The following is a 26,657-nucleotide window of genomic DNA, read 5'->3' on the forward strand; positions in this document are numbered from 1 at the left end:
TTTTCTAGCAGAAAAATAGCCTGTTGTGCAGCCCGGCGCAAAACGGTGCGTCTGTCGTCTCATGCGACTTGCCATTGCTTCTTACGGCATGGCAATGTGTAGAAATATTGCCACCACAAGGGGCGCACAACTCCCTAGCGTGAATACGAACAGAAGCGAGCGTGGAGCAAAAAATAACCGATCAGAACCATGCCAACCGAGCGCACTCGCAAGCTCCGACAGCAGCCTAACTACAGCGGAGGCAACTTAGTGTCGACGCGCGCGCCACCACTCGGGATCATGAATCACTGCAACACGCGCCGCGCTCTCCGACGGCTGCGTTGCACCCACCTCCCCCTTCTAGCCACCGTAATATGGCCTCTGATATGGGAAGATTTCGGAGGCTATTGTAGACAGCTTGTACTGCTTGTCTGTTTCGCTGCAGATCGGCGGACATGGGAAGCAAAAATACAACGCGCTCCTGGCTTCCATTGCGCTGCTTCTCGCACTTGCCGGACGCACATACACATAGAATTACTTAGGTGCCCTATGTATGCGAAATTCAAAGCGTAATGGAATAGCGTCCCGCACGTAAGCTACACTATCACGCTATACTAAAACTCTCTTTCAGCAAAGTTTGTTTGCGGAACGGTAACGCTATTTACCTTAACCCGCTATTAGGCTTACGTTAAACTAAAGCTGTCCAATGACACTACCCACTGTATCCGCATGGGCACAATGTTGGCAGAGCCAAGCTGTTTCTGCGCTTTCTGGAGGTTGCGAATAGCCAAGCGTAAAATGTGGAAAAAATAACTCAAGAAAAAATAAAAAACAATAAGTTATGACGTGAGTAAGTGTCGTAAAATGCTAAACCTTAGTGTGGGTTACATTTAAAAAACAGTAATCTCCTTATTCACGGCTGGCCACATTGGTAGCAGCTCGGCGGCGTTCGCCTGTGAATCGTCGCATGAGGGTCGGTGAGGCGAAAACACGGCGGCGCATTTCGCTACATTTTCTGACGCACGAACATCGTCGGGGAAGTTCGCTCCATGAGGGTCGGGCTTAATGAGAGGCCGCGCTGGGCGCGAGGAGAGGCGAGGGGTATAAGAGAAGGCGTTTCTGTGCGGCGCGCCCTTTCGGATAACGAACGCGCATCGCAGCACCAACGAGGCAGCGCGCAGAGCTGCTGCCGACGCCGTCCGCGTTTCCCCGCGTTCGCTCCGAACGCACGCGTAGTCCGTCACTGCAGCCGATGCCTCTGGCGGCAGCTGGCATGTTGCGACTAGAGAAGTGGACACTCGTCGAGTAGCGTCGGAAGTCGCTGCATCCTCTCGCCTCGCAACGTTTCAATATAACTTCCTGTTGTAGATCTGTATTTACTTGTGTTTACGCAATTGCATCACGTGCGACACATGCACATGTAACACTCGTAACACTCGGTGTAACTAACACAGTTTCGCTGTTAGACCATCTTCACGGAGTGGAAGGGCCAGTGATTTTCTTTATTGAAATTACATGGACACTCCAAGCGCATTTCTGCCGTCGCCGTCGCTGTGATGTTCCGTATAAAGTCCAAGGGAGACAACACTGTCGCTACGCCCGTATGCTGTATGTGCGAGTGAACGCGCGAGGGGAGCCGACGATTGCCGCTCAATCTGGCGCGCGCAATAGACGGAAGCTGACAGGAAACGCGCAGTCTTCCGTCGCGCGAAAGGCCGTGGGGGGACGTGAGGGGGGGGGGGGCCCGGAGGCGGCGTTTTTCTCCGACAGCAACTGCGTATTTCGCGACCGCGCGCATGGGGAACCGACGATTGTGGCTGTATGTCGCGCGCGCAGGGAGGGAAGGGGGGAGGCAGCGCGGGAGGGAGTTCTAGGCAGCGTGTTCTACTCAGGCACCAACTGCGTCCATGCACGATGAGGCACGCACGCCCATGCACGGTCGCGCGTGCCTCATCTTGAAAGCGATCTGCAGGCGGCTCATACCTTTTTGTGTGCGGTGTTCTCGTCGCTCAGTTTGCGTTGAAGCGATAGACCGCACGAAGGTCACTTCGCTCGCTGCTACCGCCGCACTTTCTGACGCCATCGTTCTGACAGCGAGTGTCCGTGGTCACGGAGTGTTATGTGTTTATGTTTGTCTGTGCGTGCTGGCAACATGCTTTTTAATTTAGCCAGGCAGGCTAAATTGCGCAGCCAGGTAGGCTGCGCAACCCACGATATGTATGCACTATAATGCAGCAGATTTGAGTGGCACCACTCCAGGACTCTGCCGGACAGTAGGACGATCGGGCTGGGTGCGTGAGACCCGCTTGCTAGGCGACTGCTTGAACCGACTCGATGATGCACGATATTCATATGTATGAAAAAAAAAAGCCAACAGACATCGAGACCACGGTCGCGGGGTCGAAACGCAGCCACTGTGGCCGAAATTTCGTGGAGACGAAATGCACGGACACCCGTGTGCTGCGTGATGCCAGTGCACGTTAAATAAATCCTTGTTGCCGAAATTATGTGCAGCCTTCCTCTACAGCGTCTCTCATTAAACCAAACCAAACCAAGCCAGTCCTGAGATATTTTCAACAATACATACATTTAACTGGGATGGTGGCACAGAAAACAGGAAGCGCTCAGTTGTCGTACGCAGAAACTACACAACACGCCGCAGGAGCGAAGTGCGCTTTCCCGCAACGCGGTGGCGGCGCGCTAAGGCGTTACAAGCATGCAGATAGTTAGGTATACTTCACAGCAAAGCAAGCACGGCGTGCCCCACGCTTTTTGACGGTTCAGGAAGAAAACACAATAAAAGTCACGAAGAAACTCCTCCGTGAGTTGTCCTAAGTATGTATAAGCATTGTGCCACTTGCTCGCCTCCGCGCAGTCCGGTGTCATTAAGAATGTTATGAAACTTGATCCGACCAGTATAAACGACAGCGCTGTGGCGACATGAACTGCTGCGGACTGTGGCGCAAGGTGAATCGATGACGCAAGCAAACTACTGCAGGTGGCGGCGCTAGGTGTACTGATGACGCTCCGATGATTATAAGCCGTTATCACTTTTTATCGCCTTGTCCATCCGCGTGGAACCACGTGATCAAGCGTACTCGTGCGGCGGCTGCGTATAGAGCGGACGCACGGTCCCCATCTAGAAAGCGATCTGCGATGGAGAGAGAGAGAGAGTACCGAGTGCTGATAGATTCGTGTGCGCTGTGTTCCCTGCCGCTTAGTTCGCGTTGAAGCGAGAAGCAACACGAATGCGAATTCAGTCGCTGGTGCGGGCCCTATCTTGAAAGTGGTCGGCGTAGGTCACGGACGGAAGGGTTTCCTCATTGTGTAAGCATAGAAACGCTTACACATTTAAAATGAGGGCAGCTTGCACTAGTGGTGCAAGGCTGAAAAAACAGCGTATATAGCTGGGGATCGACCAAGGTTTACGAAGTTTTGATAAGCTTTTGCCATGTATTACCACGGCCGCTGGATAAAAAAAAAGCGGCCGTGGTATTACTATGTTATGCCAAGATTTTACCGAGTTTTGCTATTTATTGCTATGTTATGCTAAGATTTTGCCTAGTTTTTGCTATGTGTTGCTGTGTCATGCTAAGAGTTTAACGAAGTTTTGCTAAGTTACGCCAAGATTTTTGCAAACCTGCATCTTTCAGGGGTCGTTTTTGGCGGGAGACGCTTCACGCAACACTTGCACGGCGACATTGCGCTTTTTAAAGTCTCGAACCGAGTTAGAGTAGACACGTTGACGTCAAACCAAAGCCGATCGCAGACGTGGCAGCCGTGACCAAACTCGGCGTTCAAGAACATTAGCTGAAATCGGCGGTGCGCGCCACCCATAGACTTGTAGGTTTGACGCTGGAAGTTACTCATGACACGGTAGCCAGGATCACTTTCTCGGCGCTTGCGATCACTCGGTCAAGAGCGTTCCCTGCAAAGGGCGAGGTACTCGGGATCTTGCGCTCTTCGCTGTCGCTTTGACGAAGATTCACCAGTCACGGTTTTACGGATTTGATCGCAGCCATTGCATTCGTTCACGAGCAGTGGTGCGACGGGCTTCCCGTCGAGTATCTTCTTCCTCAGGGGTTACGTACTTCTTCGTCCGACCCATGTTTTTAGGCGGCGCAAACGATGTGCTCGGCGCAGAGACAACAGGCAATGTGCCGCCGTCGCGGCGTCATAGAGCTTTATACGAAGGCCGCGAACGAAGCGGTGCGCAGTGACGTCATGGCTTTTATTGCGATAGCAATTATATGGACACTCAAAAGCAGATTTCTGCCGTCGTCGTCGCCGTCGCCGTGAGGTTCCGTATGACGTCAATGGAGATGAAATCGTCGCCGCGCGCCGAACGCTGTATGTGCGAGTGAAAGGGCGCGAGGGGCGCGCGCTTTCACGGGGAGTGAACGCACGGCGGAGAACAAACGCGCGTTCTGCGCCGTGCTCACTTAAGGGCTGCAGAAGTATGCGTCTCTTTCCTCTTTTACAATCACCATATATGTAGAGCAAACGCGCCTTCTTCCGACGCGCGAGAGGCCGTGGGAGAGGGAAGAGAGGCGACGTTTAGCCGCGGCACCAAGTGCCTATTTATATCAGAGGCTTCGGCAACAGTCACCAACGCCGCACGCATTTTTAGCGAACGCGGGCAAAACGCCGACGGCGTCGACAACAGTTCTGCGTGTTGCCGGTGCTGCTGCATGTCCAAGTTTATACAGCTGATAAAACTAATATCATTACTCCGTATAGCTCTCTACAAATTTGCTATCGCAATTGATGCTTCGCCTTTCAGGTGAAACTGCGACTTTTTTTTTTCTCCGCCTACACGGCTGTGTAAGCTTGGCGATGTACGGGAAGCGGCGGTGCAGTGTGGCGCGGCCGGGCGCAGACATGCCAGGTGGTTGCTAGGCGACGCATAGTGACGTCAGAGCTGGGCTTAGCGCGAGTCAGGTGGAGCTGTGCCAAGTGGTTGCTAGGCAACACAGTGGCGTCATAGCTTGTCAGAGTTTCTGCGAACGACTTGTAGCCGAACCTCGAGCTTAAACAGCTATGCTGTTAAAAATCCACCTCCATTCCGCCCTGTGGAAGTGGATGTACAGAGAAGGTGTAGACGAAATGTAGCGATCGCGTTCGCGTCGTTTCCGTTTGTGCTTCAACGTCGCGGTGGTTGCTGTGCATGTTCCTGGCGTCTCGTCTTTGCTTGTGTAGCAATATGCGCTTTCCCCGTGGCCCACTAGGCGTCGCATCGTCGAGATTAATGTAGCGACCGCGTTGCGCGTAACCCGCGTTCACGAAGTCAAACGTCCTTGTAACTTTTCAAGCGAAGCTTGTATTGCCTCACAAGTGTCGGCGGTGCTGGTGGTGTCACGCTAAAAACCCGGCACCTCCCAGAGGCGAGCAGGTGGGGAGAATGCTGTGCTGGCGCCGGATCACGTGACGCGCGGGACCAATTAGGATTTGTTGGTGTGTCACTGGGAGGGAAAGGGAAGGAAAGGGGGTTGGCGCGTGCTCCGCCGGGCTTCCCTCGCCTCAGATCAGTTTCGGCGTGCGGGTGGGAAGACCTCGCGTGGTGCGTTCCGCCGAGGAGCAGGCTGAGTTTGAGCAACTCCCGCTTTGGCTTCGGCTGCGACGAAAAGTCCACGTTGAAATCGCTAAGAGGAACGCAAGAGCCAATGGCGGGCGCACACTGCTAACCACGACGCCGAACTAACTCGAGATATCGAACGCATGCGACAACGGCGAGCCGAGGAGCCGGTGTTGCGGGCAGAGCAGGTACGACGCAGAACGATGTCACTAACGGCGCTGCCAATGGCGCGCGCGCTTGGGTGTGACGTAGAGAACGACGTAACTGACGGCGCAGCCAATGGAGACGTTTAGAGAAACATGGGACGAACGGTTTTTCGTTTCGCCTAGCCATATACAGCTTTCGCTTTAAAATAGCTGAGGCCCTGACGTCACGTTTTTGAAGCCGGACGTGCAGCCATGTCGGTGTGCCTTAGCGCTTCCAATCAGCTCGGCGGAGCATATAAACGCGAGCTTTGAACTTACACTGTTACGAGACGCAGGAAGTGTGTGCTGCGGACGTGTGTTAGAACAAAGCCTACGAAACTACTGCAATAGTTTCAGTGAAGCAGAGGCACTCCTCTGTTTTTCTGTGGAACGTTGAAGAAGACGACGGTGACGACGGAGATTACTTGAGTGTCTCTGTTACCGGCTGACACTCACACTCATAGACCCTAAGGGCAACTTTCAAGCTTACGCAGCATACTGAAAAGTCAGCTTGTCTCGCGAACAGAACGTGCAGCGAGGACACCGGCGGCAAAATTTTATCTCTATTTTCAGAGATCGAGAGCAGCAGCGAGAGCTTTAGGAGCGCGGTTGCCATGGCGACGTTGACGTTTGGAGTACCAGTCCCAGTGCCCCTTTGCGAAAAACAGCACGTGACTTCCGGCATTCCGCCACACTTTCTCCAACACGTCCTTGACTGGGGCCTCTCCTACGCTCTCCTCCCAGCACCAGCAGGAAGACACCTGCATGTACTTTTTTATTGCTATAGCAATTATATGGACACTTCAAGCGGATTGCTGCCGTTGGCGTCACCGTCGCAGTCGCCGCCTGTCGCCGTCGTGAGGTTCCGTAGAAAGTCCAAGGGCGATAAAATAGTCGCCGCACGCCATTTGCTGCATGTGCAAGTGGAAAAGCGCGAGGGACGCGCGCTTTCACGGAGAGCGAACGCACGGCGGAGAGCAAACGCGACCGTCGCGCGAAACGCGTGGGGGGAAGGGAGGGAGGGAGGCGGGTGCGACGTTGTGCTGCGGCACCAATGTCGCAAGGAAAACTGGCGACTCAGTCTCGCACGCGAAAGGAGGAAAGTGGGAAGACAGCGCGGGAGGGAAGGGGGGCGGCTTCTACTCTGCCCGCCATTGCGTACTTGTACTTTGCGCGGCTGCGGCCGTCGCCCGCAGCGTATCTTGAAAGCGATCTGCAGACGGCTCATAACTTTGTATGCGCTGTACGTTCGCCGCTCAGTTTCCGTTGAAGTGATAGACCGCACGAACATTCGCTCGCTTTTGCGCTTGCTCACGCCAGCGTTTTCACAGCAGTTGTCTGCGGTCGTCGAGTAGGATCTATTCATGTTTGCTTGTGCACGCTGACACCATGCTTGTTAATTCAGTTAGTAAGCAAACGTGTGCAAATTTATACAGCCGATAAAACTACTATTCTTACTCCGTATAGCTCTCTACTAATTTGCTATCGCAATTGACGCTTCACCTTTCGGGCGAAACCGCGACTTTTTTCAATAAATGTCTTTCCTCCTCCTCCATGCTTGCAGGTCATAATTCTGCACATCAAGTTGCAATAAGACTAAAACGCAACTGACGAATAACAAGGAAATTTATAATTTACTACAAAAGCGAGTGGTATTTGGTGCGCGTTTTACACCTACTGCTTGGAATAAAGCTTTCCAGAGCTTAATCTATAAGTGACGAGCATGGTTGACTATTAGGGTACTTTGACCAACATACTGATAGTCGGCACTTGATGGGCTTTGTGTTTGGACTGAGTAACTTTTGAGTGAAAGGTAAGGGCAAAAACGGCAATCGTTACCTTTGAGGAATCAGTCTTGTCGCAGGGTGTTCCGTTCGGTTCCAGTAGTCGAAAGGAAGACTTGGGGCCAGAGACGCAAATAAACGCACACAGTCCGAATGGCTGTTTGGTAAAAGGTTGACATATCAAATAAAAATGCATCAAAATTAAAAAAGAATAATATACACACTTCGTATTGAAACATCCACTACTAAAACAAGCTATAAATGAATATAAACGATAACTTATTGTCCTACTTTCGGCACAATGATGATGGCCGAGCCCCGTAAAGGAGTTCGGCAAGATTGAATGGCTCCGAATCGCAGATATATGGCTGGTTCATAGGTCATTTTGCTCTTCAAAACGTGCATGACTGGTATGTGTTGGAATAATGAATAACCGGTTTTACGTCAAGGAGGATCAGTCAACGTGCGCCGTAGAAAATGTCTCAACTTGCCGTGTTTTCGCTGACAAACATACATGCGGGCGATCTTTCTTCCTTTAATTTCATTGCTCGCTTCTAGAGGGCACTGCAGAATTCAAGAAAACTACCGGCGCTGACCGATATTGTGTTGTTGATTCTTAAATAGCATCAGTTTGATCAGGATAAACGACGGAATTGCGGGATACGGCAAAAAAAAAAACAGAATTGACTCGCCATCGCCGTCCCGCGACAGTGGATGTCCAGCAAAGCTGTTGAAAACCACCCCTACAATTGCTGAGGTGAGTATGCAATGCTTTATGGCTTTAGAGTAATGACGGTAATGCTAGAGTAATGGTTAATTTGACAGCACGCCACCACCAATAGCAGGGCTACAACAACATTGAAATCAGTTGCTAGGCTGGTTGTTTTATTCATATAATGAAAGGCTAGCGACGTCACTTCCCATGTCGCAACCTGCCATCGCCGCGGAAGCTTGCGCAACAGCAATCTTTACAGCGAAACTTACGCAGGGACCGCTACGTGCTTCGCATTATTATCAGGAGCTCCTTATCATCAGTTATGGGGTCACGATGCTTGTTTTGAGCTTGTAGTTTAATGAAATGCATACTGTTCTGTATGTTGTATGCGTGATATTGAGTGTATGCACTGGTCGCTTCACTTTGCTGTGTGCTTGTGGCCTTTGGCTTACGGGGGTATGAGCCATTGCATATTTGTTTGCTTACGGAGGTATGACCCACTGATGAGTCACTGCTTGTAGCATCTGGATTACGGGGTATGAGCCATTGCCCTGCCCTGCACTACCGCCGGGATCGGCGCACTATTGTTTTTCGTCGATGTTACGCCACGAAGAAATCCCGGGATCCTAGCTACAGACACCTTCGCTGTAATACGCAACATGACAGGGCGACACGCGCGACGTAAATAGGACTCCTCGCGTTGGATAGCAGACACGCGTAAGAGCGGTTTGGACGGTGTTTACGCTGTTGTACTGCGTCGTCTGCTGTACTGCTTGTTCGGATCGAGACGTGTGCACCAAATCGGTACCATGAATATAGAGGGTGCAGCCAAATCGTCAAACAGGCTTCCAGCTCCGTTGTACTTCTTGAAACAAAGGCACGGTTAAGAGGACGTTATTTCTGCACCGTTACAATAAATGACACCGTACAGCAATTCGTGCACTGGTTCAAATGGTGGAGGTGCACCGAATAGACCTACCGCTGGGAAATAGCTGTACCGGTGTGGATGGCACGTGCAAAGGGAGCAACGCACTGAACACGAGTCGCTGCTCACGTCCTGCTCCGTCGCCATTGGTAGAGACAGTGTTGTGTCACGTGCTACCGTACCTGCCTCTACTTTCACCATTCTATGGTGGAAGTAGAAGAACATATAGCACTTTCTCCACATAATATATATATTGTAAGACGACGCCCGGGACGAAGGCAGAGCTCTTGTATTTGAACACAGCGCGAGACAGTCAACGAGCACCAACCCGACAAATGATGATGATGATTATGAGGGTGGGTATATACAGATGAAGACTATGATGAACTAACTGCTCAGTTAGCGGTCACACTAACTTCCCCCTTCACGAAATCGGTCGGCAAGGCAGCGAGTCAGAAACTGTACAAACGCCGAAGATACGGCTTCAGGCGAGAGACGTGAACGATTTCAGTGCTGTGGAAACGGCGGTCAGTAACCGAGGTAACAGGAGCCACGCGATAGTCCACGGCAGATGGTCTTTCAAGCACGGTATATGGGCCGCGATACCTATGAAGAAATTTTTCACAGAGCTCTTCGTCGCCTGGATGAAACGAAATGACACAACGGGTCGCATCCCAACGGACTGACCTCTTGTCCTGAATGCTTGCGGTGTTGGCGCGTGCAGTTTCGCGGCAGTGGGCGACGCGGGCGGCGAACTCCTCTGGTAGAGACACGAATGAGACAGACGACGTAGAGAGAAAGGTGGTGTCCAAAACAAAAGACGGTGCACGGCCATACACGAGGGAAAAGGGGCTGTAATTTGTAGTGCGTTGAACGGCAGTATAAGAAGCCAATGTGACGAAAGGAAGTATATTGTACAAGTTTGTGTGGTTGGGTTTAACGTACATGGAATTCATGTCGGACAGAGTTCGATGGAAACGCTCGGTAAGACCATTGGTTTGGGGATGATACGCTGAGGTGGTCTTATGGATGGTGTTTGAGGCCTGCAGGACTTCAGCAAGAACATGGGAAAGAAATGTCTTGCCACGGTTATTTAGAAGAATACGAGGTGCACCATGGCGCAAGATAATTGCGTGCAGGACAAAATCGGCGACTTCAGAGGCCGCACCAGAAGGAAGAGCTGCTGTCTCAGCTTAGCGAATGAGGTGGTCCACAGCGGTGACAATCCAGCGGTTACCCGCGGGTGTAAGCGGAAGGGGTCCGTATAAGTCGATACCCACGAATTCGAAGGGAACGAACGGGCACGGTAATGGTTGTAAACCGCCGGCGGGAGGAGAGGTCGAATGTTTTCAATGTTGGCATGACGCACACGAACTGACGTACTTGGCAACACTAGTAGACAGGCCAGGCCCAAAACAGCGAGTCCTAATGTGGTCGTAGGTTTTGTTAAATCCTAAGTGGCCAGCCGTTGCGTCGTCCTGAAACGCTTGTAAAATTTGCAGTCGAGGTGCGCGAGAGACGAGTGGGAACCATCGGTGACAGGTAGGGTGGTAAACTTGCCGAAATAATCATCCAGCATGAAGTTTAAATGGTGCAAGTTGTCGTCTTAAGCGGCTGTTGGGAGGACATGATAAGCCAGTGAGCCAGTCGATAATTGTGCGGCAGTATGTATCGGAACGTTGGAGGGAGGCGATGTCTCCTGATGGCATAATGTCTACCGAGGTCACTAACCGTACCGGGGCCATCGTTGGCTGGGTGGTGCCGAACGCATAGAAGGTGAGACATGGGCATTTGTCGTCAGCTGGCAGCGAGATAAAGCATCAGCATCTTGGTGTTGCCTGCCAGACCTATATGTGACAGTGTAGTCGTACTCCTGCAAACGCAGCACCCAACGGCTGAGGCGTCCGGACAAATTCTTCAGGGAGGACAACCAACACAGAGCATGATGGTCAGTCACAATTGTTATTGGCGGCCATATAAATAGGGACCAAACTTTTGTATGGACGACACCATGGCAAGGCATTCTTGTTGAGTGATAGTATAGTTTCGCTCAGCAGGAGAAAGAGTATGACTCGCGTAGGCCACGACTTGCTCATCAGACGCGTGGTTCCGCTGTAGCAGGACAGCGCCGATACCATGCCACTTGCGTCAGTGTGTAGGATAGTAGAGGCTATGGGATCAAAGTGAAGAAGCACTGGTCCTGACGTGAGGCATCGCTTGAGGGTCTGAAAGGCGCCTTCACATTCATCCGTCCAGGTAAAGGGTGTGTTCGTGGTCAGGAGTTTATGAAGAGGAGCTGTGATAGTCGCGAAACCACGGACAAAGCGGCGGAAGTACGACGCTAATCCGAGAAAGCTGAGAAGGTCTTTAGGTGTGGTTGGTGTTGCAAAAAGTTGTACAGCAGCGACCTTGTCGGGATCTTGCTCAATGCCGTGCTTGCAGACCACGTGACCTAATACCTTGATGCTGCGGCTCAAAAATCGACACTTCTTAGAATTGAGCTCGAGACCGCCCTTGGCGAGACACGTGAGAACGTCGTCTAAACTTTCTAGGTGCTGGGAGAAGCTGGACGAAAAGATGACAATGTCGTCCAGGTAATACAGGCAGGTTTGCCATTTGAGGCCGCGCAGTGCGGTATCGATCATTCGTTCAAATGTGGCTGGCGCATTGCAGAGACCAAAAGGCGTTACATTCAATTCGAAAAGGCCATCAGGTGTTGCGAACGCCGTTTTCTCTTTGTCGGGCTCATGCATCGGTATCTGCCAATATCCAGAACGCGGGTCGAGGCTGGAAAAGTATTCGGCACCTTTTAAGGTATCCAGAGCATCCCCAATACGAGGCATAGAATAGACATCCTTACGGGCAATTTCGTTCAGTGCCCTATAATCGACGCAAAAGCGTACCGAACCATCCTTTTTTTTTACTAGGACAACAGGAGACGACCAAGGGCTTGCTGAAGGCATTATAACGTTACACGCGAGCATGTCGTTGACTTCGTCTTCTATAAGCTTTCGTTCAGCAGACGATACACGGTGAGGGCGGCGACGAATGACGCGGGATCCGTCTGTTTCGATGCAATGACCGGTCACGGTTGCTTGACCCAAGCCATCCGAACAAACGTCAAATCAAGTTTGGTGTTTCCTTAGGATGGTCAGCAAGGCCTCAGTCTGGGTTGGGCTGAGATCTGAACTCACAGTGGCCCTGAGAGCACTGGGTGAAACGTCCGTGGGCGTACACTCGGCGAAGGACCAAACAGGCGAAGCAGTGACGACACATACTGGTGCTGCGTCGATAAGGATGGCAACGGTGGACCCCTCCGACAGCAGAAGTGGCTCTGATGTCAGGTTGTAGGCGGTCAGACTGGCACAGCCGCGTGAGAATCGCACTACATAAGAGGCGATGGCGATTCCCCGAAAAATGGAGTGCGGAGAAAGGAAAACCACTGCGTCGCCGCGGATATTTTCTCTTGATCTAATGGTAAGAATGCGGGCTTGGCCGGGTGGAAGGACAAAATCTGCCGCTGTGACAAGGTGAGGCGGCGAGGAATCGGCAGCGTCAGAGCGCTCGGTGTCCGTAATATGTACAAGTGGTTGTCCGCACGACATGACAGCAGATGCAGCAGACGAAAATCCCAGCCTAAGATGATCGGATGAGCGCACGACGAAAGCACAGTACGCTGTATATGATGACGAATTCCGTCGATGGGCATACGAGCAGTACACTGTCTGGTAGGATAAATCGGACTGTCATGGGCGCCACATAAGACCGTGCCAACATACGGAGTTTGCACTTTTCTAGACGTAAGCATAGTTCGCGATGAATAACAGAGATGGTGGCGCCAGTGTTTATAATAGCGTCGACGGAAACACCTTCCACACAAACCGCGAGGAATAGAGTCGGGCGAGCAGGAGGAATTGGGACAGTTCCCGAACAAGCAGTTTCTCCCCCAAAACTGCAGCGTCAAGTATTCCGAATGGTTGTCGAAAGAATTGGAGGCAGGACGCAAGGGCGATGAAGTATGGCGGAACGGTAACAGGGAACGACGACGGGGGGACCGAGAAGACTGGGACATGCCTTGGGACAACGGAGGTGAGGGCGACTGACGTGACGAGGATTTATAAGGTCCTGGAACGTAGGTGTCAGATCTGGGCACATAGTCTCTTTCATAGGCGGAATAGCCACGTCGTTCATCTTGCTGGCACCGGCAGCAGAAACGAGATAAATGAACACGTATGCGACAGTAGAAACATACTGGGCGGGAAGGGCGCCAGGTAGTGTCGTGTGGTTGCACGGGGGCCTTCGCTGCCATCGAGGCCAGGTGGTCGCAGACAATGGCAGCAGGTTGAGATGGAAGGGGTACCACAGGCCGCGATGTAATCTCGGCGTAAGGAGGTGCACACACAGGCGCACGGGACCGGGAACGTCTGTCACTTGTCATGGACGTTCCAAAATGGAACGGAGGCATTCCGTTCCATCGAGCCGCACACGATTGGTCAATTTGAACGTCGCGGTTGAAATTGGCCAATCGTGCGCGGCTCGATCCATCTGCGTTCCATTTTGGAACGCGTACAAGATCGCGCCCCAGTTCTTCTTTAATGGGAGTAGGAGCGCGCAGAGACGCAATGACGGTGTTGGCCGGAGCATGTCCGTCAAGCTCCTTTCGCACAATGATGCGGATGAGCGCTCGCAATTCGTCGTTGTCGGTAAGGTGAGCGTCGCAGGAGGCGCGTGGAAGACGAAAGGAGCAGATCGTGGTAAGGCGTTGGCAAGTCGTGATGATGTCGCTAACTGAAGTGGGGCTCTGAATAACAAGGACGTTAAAGGCAACCGAGTTGATGCCCTTCAGGATATGGCGGATACGTTCCACTTCGGACATGTCACTCTGAGAGCGCCGGCAGAGAGCTACAACCTCTTCAATGTAACAGGTATAAGATTACTCGGCTCCCTGGATGCGGGTAGCGAGCTTCTGTTTTGCTACTTCGGAGCACCCAGCAGATGTGCCGAATATCTGACGCAGCTGCGCAGTAAATGCTGACCAATCAGCGAAGTAGCGTTCATGGTTCAAAAAACAAGTTGGGCGACCTCCCTCAGATAGAAACCAATATTGTGGAGCTTGTGTGCCTCGTCCCAATGGTTGTAAGCGCTCACCCTGTCGTAATGGTCAAGCCAGTCTTCCACGCCTTCGCCGCAAAGGCCAGAAAATACCTGAGGGTCACGTTGCGGTGCGGTGACGGACCAAATTGGCCAAGCTGGTTGAGCCGGGGTGGTGGCAGCAGTGGATGCGTTGGTTTGTGCCATGACTGGTGTTGGCGAGCACAACCAACGACCCAAGCGGAGCTCCAGGGGTGACCGGTAGAGCAAGAGGATGGGGAAATCAACGCACGCTCCACCACTTGTAAGACGACGCCCGGGACGAAGGCAGAGCTCTTGTATTTCAACACAGCGCGAGACAGCCAACGAGCACCAACCCGACAAATGATGATGATGATTATGAGCATGGGTATACACAAATGAAGACGATGATGCACTGCAGAGTTAGCGCTTATATATATATATATATATATATATATATTTTGGGAAAGGTGGTATATATATATATATATATATATATATATATATATACACCACCTTTCCCAAATTAGGCTCGTTTGGGCGTAGAGCCCTGTGATGTTCACCTGCATCTTTTTGTGTTTCGCGCAGTTACATTCAGCCTTCAATTGCTTTCAGAAACTGATAACTACACAACCCAGCAATGCGTTTGTTCTCTGCCACTTTGCCTATGTCGCCGCCATACCCAATTGGCTACGTGCGGAGCGCGACAAACGCAACGCGCTTATTCGAAAGGTTGTGAAACGAGCCCTCGGCCCTCTATCGCCAATTCCAAGTATAAACTCCTCGAGCTCGGCGTGCACAACACGCTAGAAGAGATCACCGAGGCTCAGGAGCGAACGCAGATGATCCGACTCACGACCACCAAGGCGGGCCGCCACATTCTGCGCGAGCTCGGCTTTTTCTCCTCGATGACCAGGGATCCCCCAGATTTGACGTCAGTCCCCCGCGAGATCCGAGACCTTATCACGATCACTCCCATTCCGCGAAATATGCATCCCGACCTAAACCGAGGCAGGCGCCTTGCGCGAGCGACCGACCTTCTCAGGCGCATAGACATGAAAACGGACGATGTCTCGTTCGTGGACGCCGCTGCCTATCGCAACAACCGAGCCTTCGCCTCGGTCGCGGTCTCATCCTCGCAGCGGATCCTCAACTCCGCCACGATCCTCACTCGAGAGCCCGAAATAGCGGAGCAAGTAGCCATAGCCCTAGCTATGCTCGACAGCAAACGGAATGTCATCTACAGCGACTCCAGACCGGCCATCAAAGCCTTCGAACGCGGTGTCGTCTCGGACCAAGCGTTACGCATCCTCCGCAGCGCGGATAAGAGTACTCTCAAGCACCACACCATCATCTGGTTCCCCGCCCATCTCGGACGGGTGCCGGGTGCCCCGCCAAACCTCAACGAGATCGCCCACGACGCAGCGCCTGCGCTTACTGACCGCGCCGTCCCAGGGCAACCCCACCTCGCCGAGATAGAGATCAACCGGGATGCACCCATTACGTATAATGAAATCACCAAACACTTCTACCTTGGACGCCGCATCTTTCCGCCCCCACACCCCAAACTTAACAGACCGCAAGCGCTAACCCTACGCTTATTACAAAGAGACACGTACCCAAACCCCGCCAAACTCCACATTCTCTATCCTGACGCGTACCCCAGCGACATGTGCCCCTCGTGCGGATACACGGCGACACTCACACAAATGCTCTGGGAGTGTAGAAACGCTCATCCCGACTCTACCTCGGACAAGTGGGAGAAGTCCCTCAGAAGCTCGCTTCTCGCCGACCAGCAATGGGCCTCGTCCAGCAGGCCCACGACGTCCAGCAGGCCCACGAAGCGGCCGCGAGGTATTCCCTGTCGGTCCCTACGTGGGAGACGCCCACTATGCCCTAAGCGCGTCCTGCAGGACCCAAATAAAGTTTGTCCGGTCCAGTCCAGCAGTGTATGAATAAGTGCCCACAATGCGATGCGTAAGCGTCCCTATACGACAGAGAATACAAAATGTACAGCTTTATATTAGGCTACAGTGGTGCTTCTATTTTATGAAAACACTGATGCCGAGGGTAAAAGTGCCGCTAAGCGTAACACACTCAACTGCGGTGGCCAACAAAAGCGCTACGCGCCATCTATTAACGGAGCTAGAATTCTGTATGTGGTCTGATCTGATGAGAATGCGTGCAGCTTCACAGGCCGTTTCAGTATGCTATTGTGAAAAGTATTCGCCGGCATTTTCATAACAGACCCCTCTCAGTTCGATGGAACAAATCACCTCACCTCAACGCCCAGGATTGCTTCGTTTCTAGGGAGGTACCTCTTACACTTATCAGTCCTTTGTTTCTCAAGTTCTGTGTCATTCGTAGGGTATTGTACGTATTCATCCGTGAACAAGCACCTGGCATTAGGTTTCCTGCACAAATGGAGTAGGTGTGTCATCTCTTTTACAAATTTATTTTCTTGAAAATAAAGGCTGCTACAGCCGTGGCCTAGTGGTAGAGCACCCTCCTCGGCTGCGGGAGGTTGTGGGTTTGATTTCCACCGCAGCCGGGCACCCACTGGTTCAAATAGGAACAAGCGCACCCCGGCCTGGCGTTCGGCTTCCTTCAGGGGTGATACGCGTGGCAAAGTAGCCTGCGCCCTCATTTCCCTTCGAAACCCTCGTGAGCACAAAAAAAGTGACGTTTGGGCTACTTTCATTGCGGCCATTTCCCATGTTGTGCCCCAAGCACCTATCGGGGTTGGGAGGCCTTCGGGTTGAGGACAAACACCCCTTTCCAAGCGTTGAGCTCCCATAATGGCCGAGCATCAGGCCGGGAGCGCGCTTGTACCTATTTTACAGTTAGGTACCCGGCGGCAGCACTTGCCTTCCTCAGCCACGGCGGATGCTCTTCAACAAGGCCATCTGTGGCTGGACAAGAGGCGCCCAGAGACCACTCCTGAAATCTCTATTGGACCTGCTTTCGAGATGTAAATCCCTACGAAAGCCGAGCACCACGCCAGGGAACATCATCTCTACCCATTAGAAAAGCCGGCGCGTTCCCGGCGGTACCGGGATTTGAACTCGGTACCTCCCGTATACGAGGTGTATGCTCTACCGCTAGGCCACCGCTGTGGTTACTTTGCGAGCACATTACCAAATCACCCCCTAACGTTGCTCTTTCGATAACTAGGGTGAAACCCATACCTCTTTATTAGCACGCCATACTTACCGATTATCACGGCACGATGACCCACCACAACACAAGTCACCTGGCCTGGAAGAAGCAGTTGCCTGAAGACAACTTCAGGCCAACACCTTCTTCTATATTGACCTCTTCCATGCTACACGTCTTTGTACCCTAATAAATGCTCCTAGTGCGACATATACGCGCCACTATATGACATTATCTGGGAATGCTCCCGCATACCGGCCCTCTCCTCAGCCTCAGCCGCACACTTCACTAGTGGGAATCCGTGATGGGAACCTTGTCAGCAAATAAGTAGTGTTGACTGGGCTGTGAGCTAAAGAGGTAGATAAGGCGACATGAATCATTGACTGAGGATTTCTGTCACATGACTGTTGCCCCGGTAGCGGGGAGGTGATGACGCCTCTGGACGACGTTCGAATTTATTCAATAAACCTTTCTATCTGTCCTTTGAACGCAATAAGCGGATTCCACCCTTTCAAGTTAATACACAATCATCACGGGTAGCACCTAATTTTAGCTTCCTGATCTCTACATATCACCATCAGAGCAGGGTCAACGCCATAGCGTAGGATTGTCTTGAGTAAAGGTGGTTCTTTAGAAATGGTAAAAGTACTTCGCGTTCTCCAATTCCCTCTCACCATCTTGCTCTAGAACTTCGCTCGGGTCGCCACACGATCCAATCGTTTTCTACCTGGTCCATTTGCGACAACCCCGACACGTCGCACTACTATCCATTGCAAGGTCCCCTAAAGGGAGACCTAAGCCCAGGTCATTAAACTTCGCCGGATTTTTAATAAAGTTGTTTCCATCCATCCATTCCAAGCAGAGGCATTTATCTATGGACATTTGACAGCCGTCAGTTCTTCTTTGAAGTTTCCGCTGGGATGGGCGGCGATGAGTTTGTTGAGTGACTTGAAAAATACAACCGAGTCACAGCATTCGATAGGTGATACAATTCTAAAAGCCTCGCGAACTACCCCTTCTAGATATCCGACTTCACTAAGACCTGCTTTTATTGCGACTAGCATTCAAAACCAACTTCCTCTCTTTGCGGCTTATGGAATGTGTCTAACCTCATTGCAATAAACAGCGTAGTGGATGCAGTTGTAATAAAAAATGTCGCAGTTTCGCCCGAAAAGCGAAGCATCAATTGCGATAGCAATTAGTAGAGAGCTATTCGGAGTAGGGATAGTAGTTTTATCGGCTGCATAAACTTTGACACATTCGCTTACTAACTGAATTAAAAAGCGTGGTGAATAGATCGCACTCAATGATTGCAGACAGCGACTGTCAGAACGCTGGCAGCAAGCGCAGCCGCCGCAGCGAGCGAAGGTTCGTGTGGTCTATCGCTTCAACGGAAACTGATCGGCGAATGCACAGTGCATACAAAGGTCAGAGCCGTGTGGAGATCGCTTTTAAGGGACGGTGCGGGCGACCGCCACAGCCGGGCAAAGTACAAGCGTGGTTGTTGGCAGAGTAGAAGCTGCCCACCCCCTCCCTCCCGCACTGCTTTCCCGGTTTCTTGCTTTCGCGTGGGAGATTGAGTGGCCAGTTCCCCTCGCGCCCAGTTGCAAGATACGCATTTGGTGCCGCAGCCCAGCGTCGCCCCGCTTCCCTCCCTCCCATACCACCACGGCCTTTCGCGCGACGAAGGTCGCGTTTACTTTCCGCTGTGCGTTCGCTCTCCATGATAGCGCGCGTCCCCCGCGCTTTCACTCGCGCATACGGCGCGCGGCGACGATTTTATCGCCCTTGGACTATATACGGAACCTCACGGCGACGGCGACGACGTCGGCGACGGCAGAAATCCGGTTGAAGTGTCCACATGATTGCTATCGTAATAAAAGGAGCACACGAAAAAATTCGGCACTGGTCCACATCGAACCTGGGTCCTCCATCACAACAGACCGATGCGATAGCTACTGCGCAGCCATGTAGGGCTGGGCGGCGACCAGATAATTATCAACGTTAGGACGGACAAGGAGAGGGGATTCGCATACACACCTCTAGATGGCGCGATGTGTGTAGATCAAAGCGAAAGACGACTGGAAAACAGCGAACTAGGTTTTGATTTATCCTACATGCGTAATGGACAAATGGTGCAACAGAAGGTCCCTGGATTGATGTACGCAGACGACATTGTGCTACTAGCGGACAATAAAAAAGATTTACAGATACTTGCGAATATCTGTGGGAACGCAGCGACAAATCTAGGCCTTAAGTTTAGCACAGAGAAATCAGGGATTATGATCTTTAATGAACACACGAGTAACTTCGTGGTGTCAATTCAACAGCAAGTAATACCCATAGTGAAGCAATATAAGTACCTCGGCGTACACATAAACGAAGGAAAGAATTACTCAAGCAACCACCAAGATAATCTGAAAATAAAGGGGAAGCGGAATGCAGCATTAATGAAACACAGAGCACTGTGGGGCCACAATAAGTATGAGGTGGTGCGTGGAATCTGGAAAGGAGTAATGGTGCCAGCGCTAACATTCGCAAATGCCATTATATGCTTAAAATCGGATATATTGGCGGGTTTGGAAGTTAACCAAAGATCAGTAGGCCGGTTGGCTTTGGGAGCACACGGTAATACGACAAGTGAGGCAGTGCATGGAGACATGGGTTGGGCCTCTTTTGAAGTCAGAGAAGCACAAAGCAAAATTAGTTTTGAAGAAAGGCTCAGGAACATGAATGAAAATAAATGGGCGGCTAAAGTGCACAAGTATCTCTACATGAAAAGCGTGGACACAGAATGGAGGAAGAGGTCAAGGAAGTTGGCAACCAAGTACAGGATAATCGAAACTGTAAATAGACAACCAGGGGTCATCAGAAAGAAAGTGAGAGAAATAGAGACTGTGAATTGGATGCAAAGAATGGAAACGAAAAGGACAATGGAGATTTACAAGAATGAGAAGAAAGAAATTAGAAGGGAAAATCTGTACGATAACACAAAGGGCAGTGCCTTGCTATTTGAGGCTCGAGCCGGTTGCCTAAGGACGAAAACATATCGGAACAAATATTCGGAACTAGATGAGATATGTGTATGCTGCAGTAAAGATCCAGAGACCACTCAGCACATCCTAATGGAATGCGACGGGATCCACCCAGCGAGAACCGTAGGTAACGTGCAACTCCCAGAAGCGCTTGGGTTTAAAGTGGAAGGAAACATAAACAGATCAGCCGTAGAGATCAGCAAGAGACGATTAGAGTACTGGTGGAAAAAAAGCAGGGAAAAGATGGATACGACCTGATCTCTTAAAATCATAGGCAGCGGTACAAGCTAAATTTTTGAAAAAGGTATACAAAAATGCTAGATAAAGAACATGTGTAGTATACCTGATTAAATCAAGCAGGCTAGGTGACTATTTGTCGCCACCCCGTTTCAAAGGGGATGCCAATAAATCATCATCATCATCATCAAAGCGCGAGAGAAACAGGCACATGCACTGCAGCCCGGTTGCAGTGTATGTGCCCCCCCCCCCCCCTCCTCCCCGTCCCGAGGAACTGATACGTGTACCCTAACGGGCTGCAGAAAATGGCGCCTCTTCCTCTCTACCATCACGCTTTCTCTTTCTTTGGCCACAATATTACGTATGCGATACCGTCTAATTGCTTTATCGAATTAAGGAGGATAAACATCCCAAAAGGGAAGGGTTCTACTTGAATAATATTTTTAACCGCGTGTCAAAATTATTAAACTACAAAACATCTCGCAAAAGCTTCGTTAATTGAATTCGGCATACTTCGGGATCCCATGAAATAAAAGCTGATAATGGTAATCACCGTCAATATTTTATTCGTGACATTTGTAACACTTTCGAGAGTAAAAAGTTTGCGGCAAAAAGATACATCTTTTTTTGCTTTTGTTCTATACCTGAAGGCAGTTTTCTACATAATGTGCCCTTTCTTTTGCTCAATGTGAATCGTAATCGAAATATTTAATGTGGGAAAATTATTGAACTTATTGTTCAATAATTTTTATTGAAATTTCTTGCTCCTTTCTCATACGCTTAGCGTGGATTGAGCTAAGGTAATTATATAAAGGTGAGTTAGGTTACGATGCCTGATTAAAAAAACTTCTTCTCTGAACACTTTGTTCCATTAGAGGCATGGTAATAATTGGCTTTGGGCCTTCCAGCTATATATAGTTCACATTTATTTTTTGATGTGATGAGTGCAAACAATTTCCAACTTGTCCTGTCTATAAACCAGTTATAGCAAGCGCTATGGCAGACGCATTTATGCGATGTATATTTGACGTTTTCTTTATTTAGTCGACTTCAAGGCCCTTTGGAAACACCCAATAAAGAGTAACATAAAGTCTTCTTGCTAAGATGAATCTCAGACATATTTACTGAAAAGTGCTGTCATATGTAAAATCATGTCATCAATGTTTCTAAATTTAAGAACATGCACAGACAAGACATGTGATGGAAGGTCGCACATTTCGTACTGTAACTTTGCTCTGCAATTCATCGTTAGCGGGAACATATGTCAGCGAATGAGTGTAGCTATTAGAAAAAGCAGAGCTATCAATAAAGCTCTAACGCAAGAGGGACCTAATATACGGCGCTTTATCTTCGTAAGTGCTGTAAGCCATTGGCTATCACCTTTCGCTAATAATATGTCCAGCATCAGAATTGGTTGTAATTTGGTCTAACAAGTCTAGCGTAAGAGATTTTCGCGAATATGGAAACTGATAATTTGGACAATGGAATTATGTTACTGGACGAGTGACAACAGTTCCTGTCATGTAGCTGAGGCAGAATGAACTTGCAAGGCGTTAGTTTGGCAACGCAAAAACAACGTGACAATGGTTTATTGAACAGTTCAATTACGTACATTGAATCTTGCTGTAAGATGCAGAGTGAGAGAAATACAGTTTATGTTCGTAACAGCGGTACATTTTAGACAAACATTACGCACGAGGACCGTGTCTACTACGCATGGTATAGATGAGTGCGAATGAGAAGCTGTGCGACGTATGCGCAATCACAGCCCAAATACCAACGAAGGCGTTTCTCTCGAGAATATGCGGTAATATTTACCTAGTATCTGTTATCAAAGCGCGTCAATTGGAATGTTACCCACATATGCCCACTACCTTGGCGGATAGATTCTGTTCCTCATTATATTTTCTTAAAACACCGTAAGAGCTTCTGCATAGGGCCTGTACTCGTTTACCGATTTCTAAGGGTATACTTATACACTGGAAAGCTAATGCCAAACACACTTTTAATTTTGCTACACCCAAGTCATTGCATGTTTGCTACTGCAAGCATATATATGCACAGTGCACAGTGCCCATCGGACTTTTCCTATGAGATTGGGCGAAAATACTACGTGCTTCAGGAAACACTCTAGCAACTCGCTAGAGCACTTCGACAATAATATGCGGCAAAGTTCATACAACTTATACTTCACCAGCAAATAACTAAATAAACGGGCACCATTACCTGGAAGTTTACATTTTGTAAAGGTTCTTGCTAACGTAAATATTTTTTGGGAAATTAAGTAATTTGGTAAACCTCTTTTAAAATTGGCAAAACTGCGTATACCACATATAAAACGTTTTCTATATCTTGAACGTTTAGCAGCTGCAAGGTGCGCGCCTAGCCTAAATACATTACATTTTGACTACACATGACATTCACAACGCCTAGCAGGTCGCCTAAATGTCAACCTTGTGCCAGATTAGGTTCCTCAAGCAGACGTAAACAGATTGGGTATAATGGCTTCGAGCACTTGATTAAGGAACAACTCTTTCAACTTTTTGAGATGAATGGGTTGCCACTGTAATTTACAAAATGTCCACTTTGGCAACCTGATCATATCTTCCGCAAGGTGAAACTGAAAGTCCCTTAATTGGCAGAGAATATTTTAAACATTGCCATACCTGTTCCTCACTGTTTCCCATGATTGTATTATTTCTTTCTTTCGTTCCCTCCTATTGCATGCTTAGCTCAGCACCTACTTCGTGAGCAGGTGACGGACGATGGTGACCCAGGAGTAGGTGCTAGAAAAGTTCACGTTTTCCGCAAGCGCTCCTCGTCACAAAAACAACTGTTGGGTCTGCAGGCATAGAGTATTTTATCATAGCAATAACGACTGCCACTGACTGCTCGGAATTATTCGCTACCGAATGGCATTTCACCGGTACGGCACCCTCGCAATCAAGGCCTGCTGCTAACCAGCGCACGGGTGGCTGCAATACTGTGGCAAATGAGGGCGAAGGAGTGGTCGGCTCCTCTCCTGTGGGCAAAGCATAAGCGCGCGGTGCGTGATGGGAAAAACACCGGCTGCAACTCCTTTAAAGCCAAACAGTTACGTGTACAGCCAAATTGTCTGTATGTTGTATTATTCGTCACGCGTGATGGCCCCTGCCGAATCTCTGACACGAAAGCGCCCTGTGATACACTGCGAGACAACTTCGCCTGATCTTGGGCCTTTTCCAATCTAGATGCGGTGGATATTAGGCTTTTTATTGCGTTAGCTTTTCTTAGATAGTTGCTCAATTTTGTGTCCTCGGTGCTAGCGTCCGCAAAGGAGCTCTTTGGACGCGCGCCCGAAGGTGGTTTCATTAGCCACGTTTACGTGGATACGGTAGAAGTATATCGTATTAATGTAATGTATCGCACATACCCATTAGGCGCCATATACATGAGTACGCATTTTCCTAGGCTGCAAACATGCGCCATCTAGTAACACTTTGGAGAGTTGGCGCTCTCACTATCGGTAAGCCCCGTTTTGCTGTCGCGTTGTGAAATGCACACAAAGAACACGCGGAGAATCGGCTGCATATCGTAGGATTATTAATTTGTCTGGGTGGACAAATTGACGCGAGGTTTATTTTCTTGAAAACTGCCGTATTGTATCAGGATATTGAAGTTCCTTTGCGGATAGCGAAGTGTTGCCATGGCAAGTGGTACCTGATGCAGGCCGGCAAATGCAGGCATGCATTTTATCGTTCGTTCGACGATAAGTTGACCTGCGCCAGCCTCGAATGAAACCTAGGACACGCCCTGCTGGTCGTCATCGGCCAATTGAAGTACTTCCCGAACCGTTTTATCGCGTGGGGCTGGACTTGCTAGGCCCCTTCCCACCGTCGGCCACGGGAAACAAATGGGTTTGCGGTCGCTGCAGATTACACAAAGCAATATGCGATCATTCGTGCATTGCCAACCAGCTGCGTGACTAATGTTGCTTATTTCTTGCTCTACGACCTCATCGGTTAGCGTGGCACCTGTCATCAGCTACTCACACTGGCCATGGTCGCTGCTTTTTGTGAATCCTGGTTGACAATTTTCTCCGCTCGTGTGCTACTCATCACATGTATGCAACTTCGCATCATACCGAGACTGACGGCCTTACCGAACCTCTCAACCCTTCACTGTCCGACAGGCTCTACATTTATGTTACCGACGATCACGGCGATTGGGACACTGCTCTGCTGTTGGTCATCTTCGCCTACACTTCATACCGTCATGAAATAGCCGGCTACTCGCCCTTTTATCTTATGTTTGGGCCTGGTCCCCTTTTGCCCTTGGACTGTACGCTTCCGTGAGATTCAGAGTCAACCACTTCACATGCTCATGACGCCATCACCCATGGGGTCATCGAACACATGGTAGCCAGCAATCGGCTCTATTCTTCGCAGGCCGCCCAAAAATCTCTTGCATCTTCCCACGTGCACTCAGGGCTCGCTCTCTTCATTTCGTCATTCTATTCCCCCTTTCCCTAACCCTTGGTGTAGGGTAGCAAACCGGATGCTAGTCTGGTTGACCTCCCTGCCTTTCCTCTCCTTCCTTCATTTTCTCTTTAACGTGTACGTTACATCACACACATAGGAACTCGGTGCTACATTGAGTTCTTCGATTATACCAGAATATATTGAGCATTACGGGTGTGTAACGGTCGCAAGCCTTTCTATATCTGTGTTGTTTTTAGAAATGCTTCACGGAGTCTACGCAGTTTAAGAACGTGTCGCATGTAACCCACTAGATGTCCCCCACCCGCGCGCGAACGAAACCTCGGTGCCCGGTTTAAGTCTCCCAGCCCACAAGTTTTCCCTTTTTTAAGTACCTCCATACGAGAAGCAAACGGGCATTTAGTAATTATTTGGCAATTTGCAAATAAATTTAGAATCTTTACAAATTTGGTGTCTGTAGCCTATAATGCTCTCCTGATCCACTATAAATAAAGTCGCTGCAACGTTTAATTCTTTCAGGACTGGGGAACGGCATTCAACGGTTTCATAGTAGCGCCTCTACACAGTCAAAAAACCGGTTTAACGAATTTCTGTTCAGTCCCTCTTTTAAGCACGACGCCTCAATCTCTTCCCCATACATCACTCCTCCTACCTCACCATTTTATGTAGATTCTAAATCAGTACAACATTTACTTTTTCCTGAATGTGAACAAAGCTGCCATATCAGTTTTTTTGCGCGAATATAGCCTCAGTAAGAGCTTCGCGGTAATGCGACTGAATCTAAATGCGCTAGCCCTCTCGTCTTCCCCCGGTTCGTTTGCTTATTCTAGCTCGGATCAATAGAGCTGACGTGATTGAGCGACTTCATTGTTGTACTCTGCTACATCACGAGAAGTGCGACCAGTAATATGAATAAAGCTTACCGCAAAAATGCATTAACAGTAGCGACGGTACACGGAGAGTACGTTAACATCGTGTTGTCCGTAAACCGTGCGCTCATTATATAATCTGTCCCTGCGCACGATTTTGACTTAGTTTGGCCGTCGTGATCAGATCCAAGTCTGGAAAAAAGTTTTTGCGATCACTGGCAGATTGCTGAAAACATAACACGACTTACTTCGTGAAACAGATGGATGTCGCTATGCCGAGTGAAAGGGAACAAGCAAATTTAGGAACAGTAATAAAACTGGAGACATTCCGTATCCACAAAACTGTACGAGGATTGTGTGATGGGACAGAATTTGTCATTCGCTGGCAAAACACCCATGTGCTTAACAGTTGATGCGCGTATCGGAGGTAGTAAAGGTGGTTCCTTTGAATATACTGGTTTGTTTCAATGAATGAGAATGGGGCTTCTAAATATAAGAAATTTGTGCAGTCTTACTCTATAAATGCCATTAGGTATCTTGAGCTTGACCTTTTCAACTGTGACAAGATGTTATGAGCTGGGAATAGGACTATCTCAGTAACATCACG

At 49.8% G+C, this 26,657-nt stretch overlaps 1 protein-coding gene across 1 annotated transcript in view; it reads right to left on the reverse strand.

Moving 5' to 3' along the window:
• The window catches only part of LOC125940106 (uncharacterized), a 29,224-nt gene extending 3,004 nt beyond the window's left edge, over positions 1-26,220 (reverse strand). Inside the window, exons 1-3 of the mRNA XM_049655789.1 lie at positions 26,105-26,220; positions 16,557-16,689; positions 7,579-7,680 (exon numbers count right to left, since the gene is read on the reverse strand). Coding sequence (XP_049511746.1) covers positions 7,579-7,680; positions 16,557-16,689; positions 26,105-26,181 — 312 coding nt within the window. The 5' untranslated portion in view covers positions 26,182-26,220. The remainder of the gene's footprint in view (positions 1-7,578; positions 7,681-16,556; positions 16,690-26,104) is intronic.
• Between the last annotated feature and the right edge of the window lie 437 nt (positions 26,221-26,657).

Source organism: Dermacentor silvarum, chromosome 9, assembly GCF_013339745.2.
Source record: "Dermacentor silvarum isolate Dsil-2018 chromosome 9, BIME_Dsil_1.4, whole genome shotgun sequence".
Taxonomy (NCBI): Eukaryota; Metazoa; Arthropoda; class Arachnida; order Ixodida; family Ixodidae; genus Dermacentor; species Dermacentor silvarum.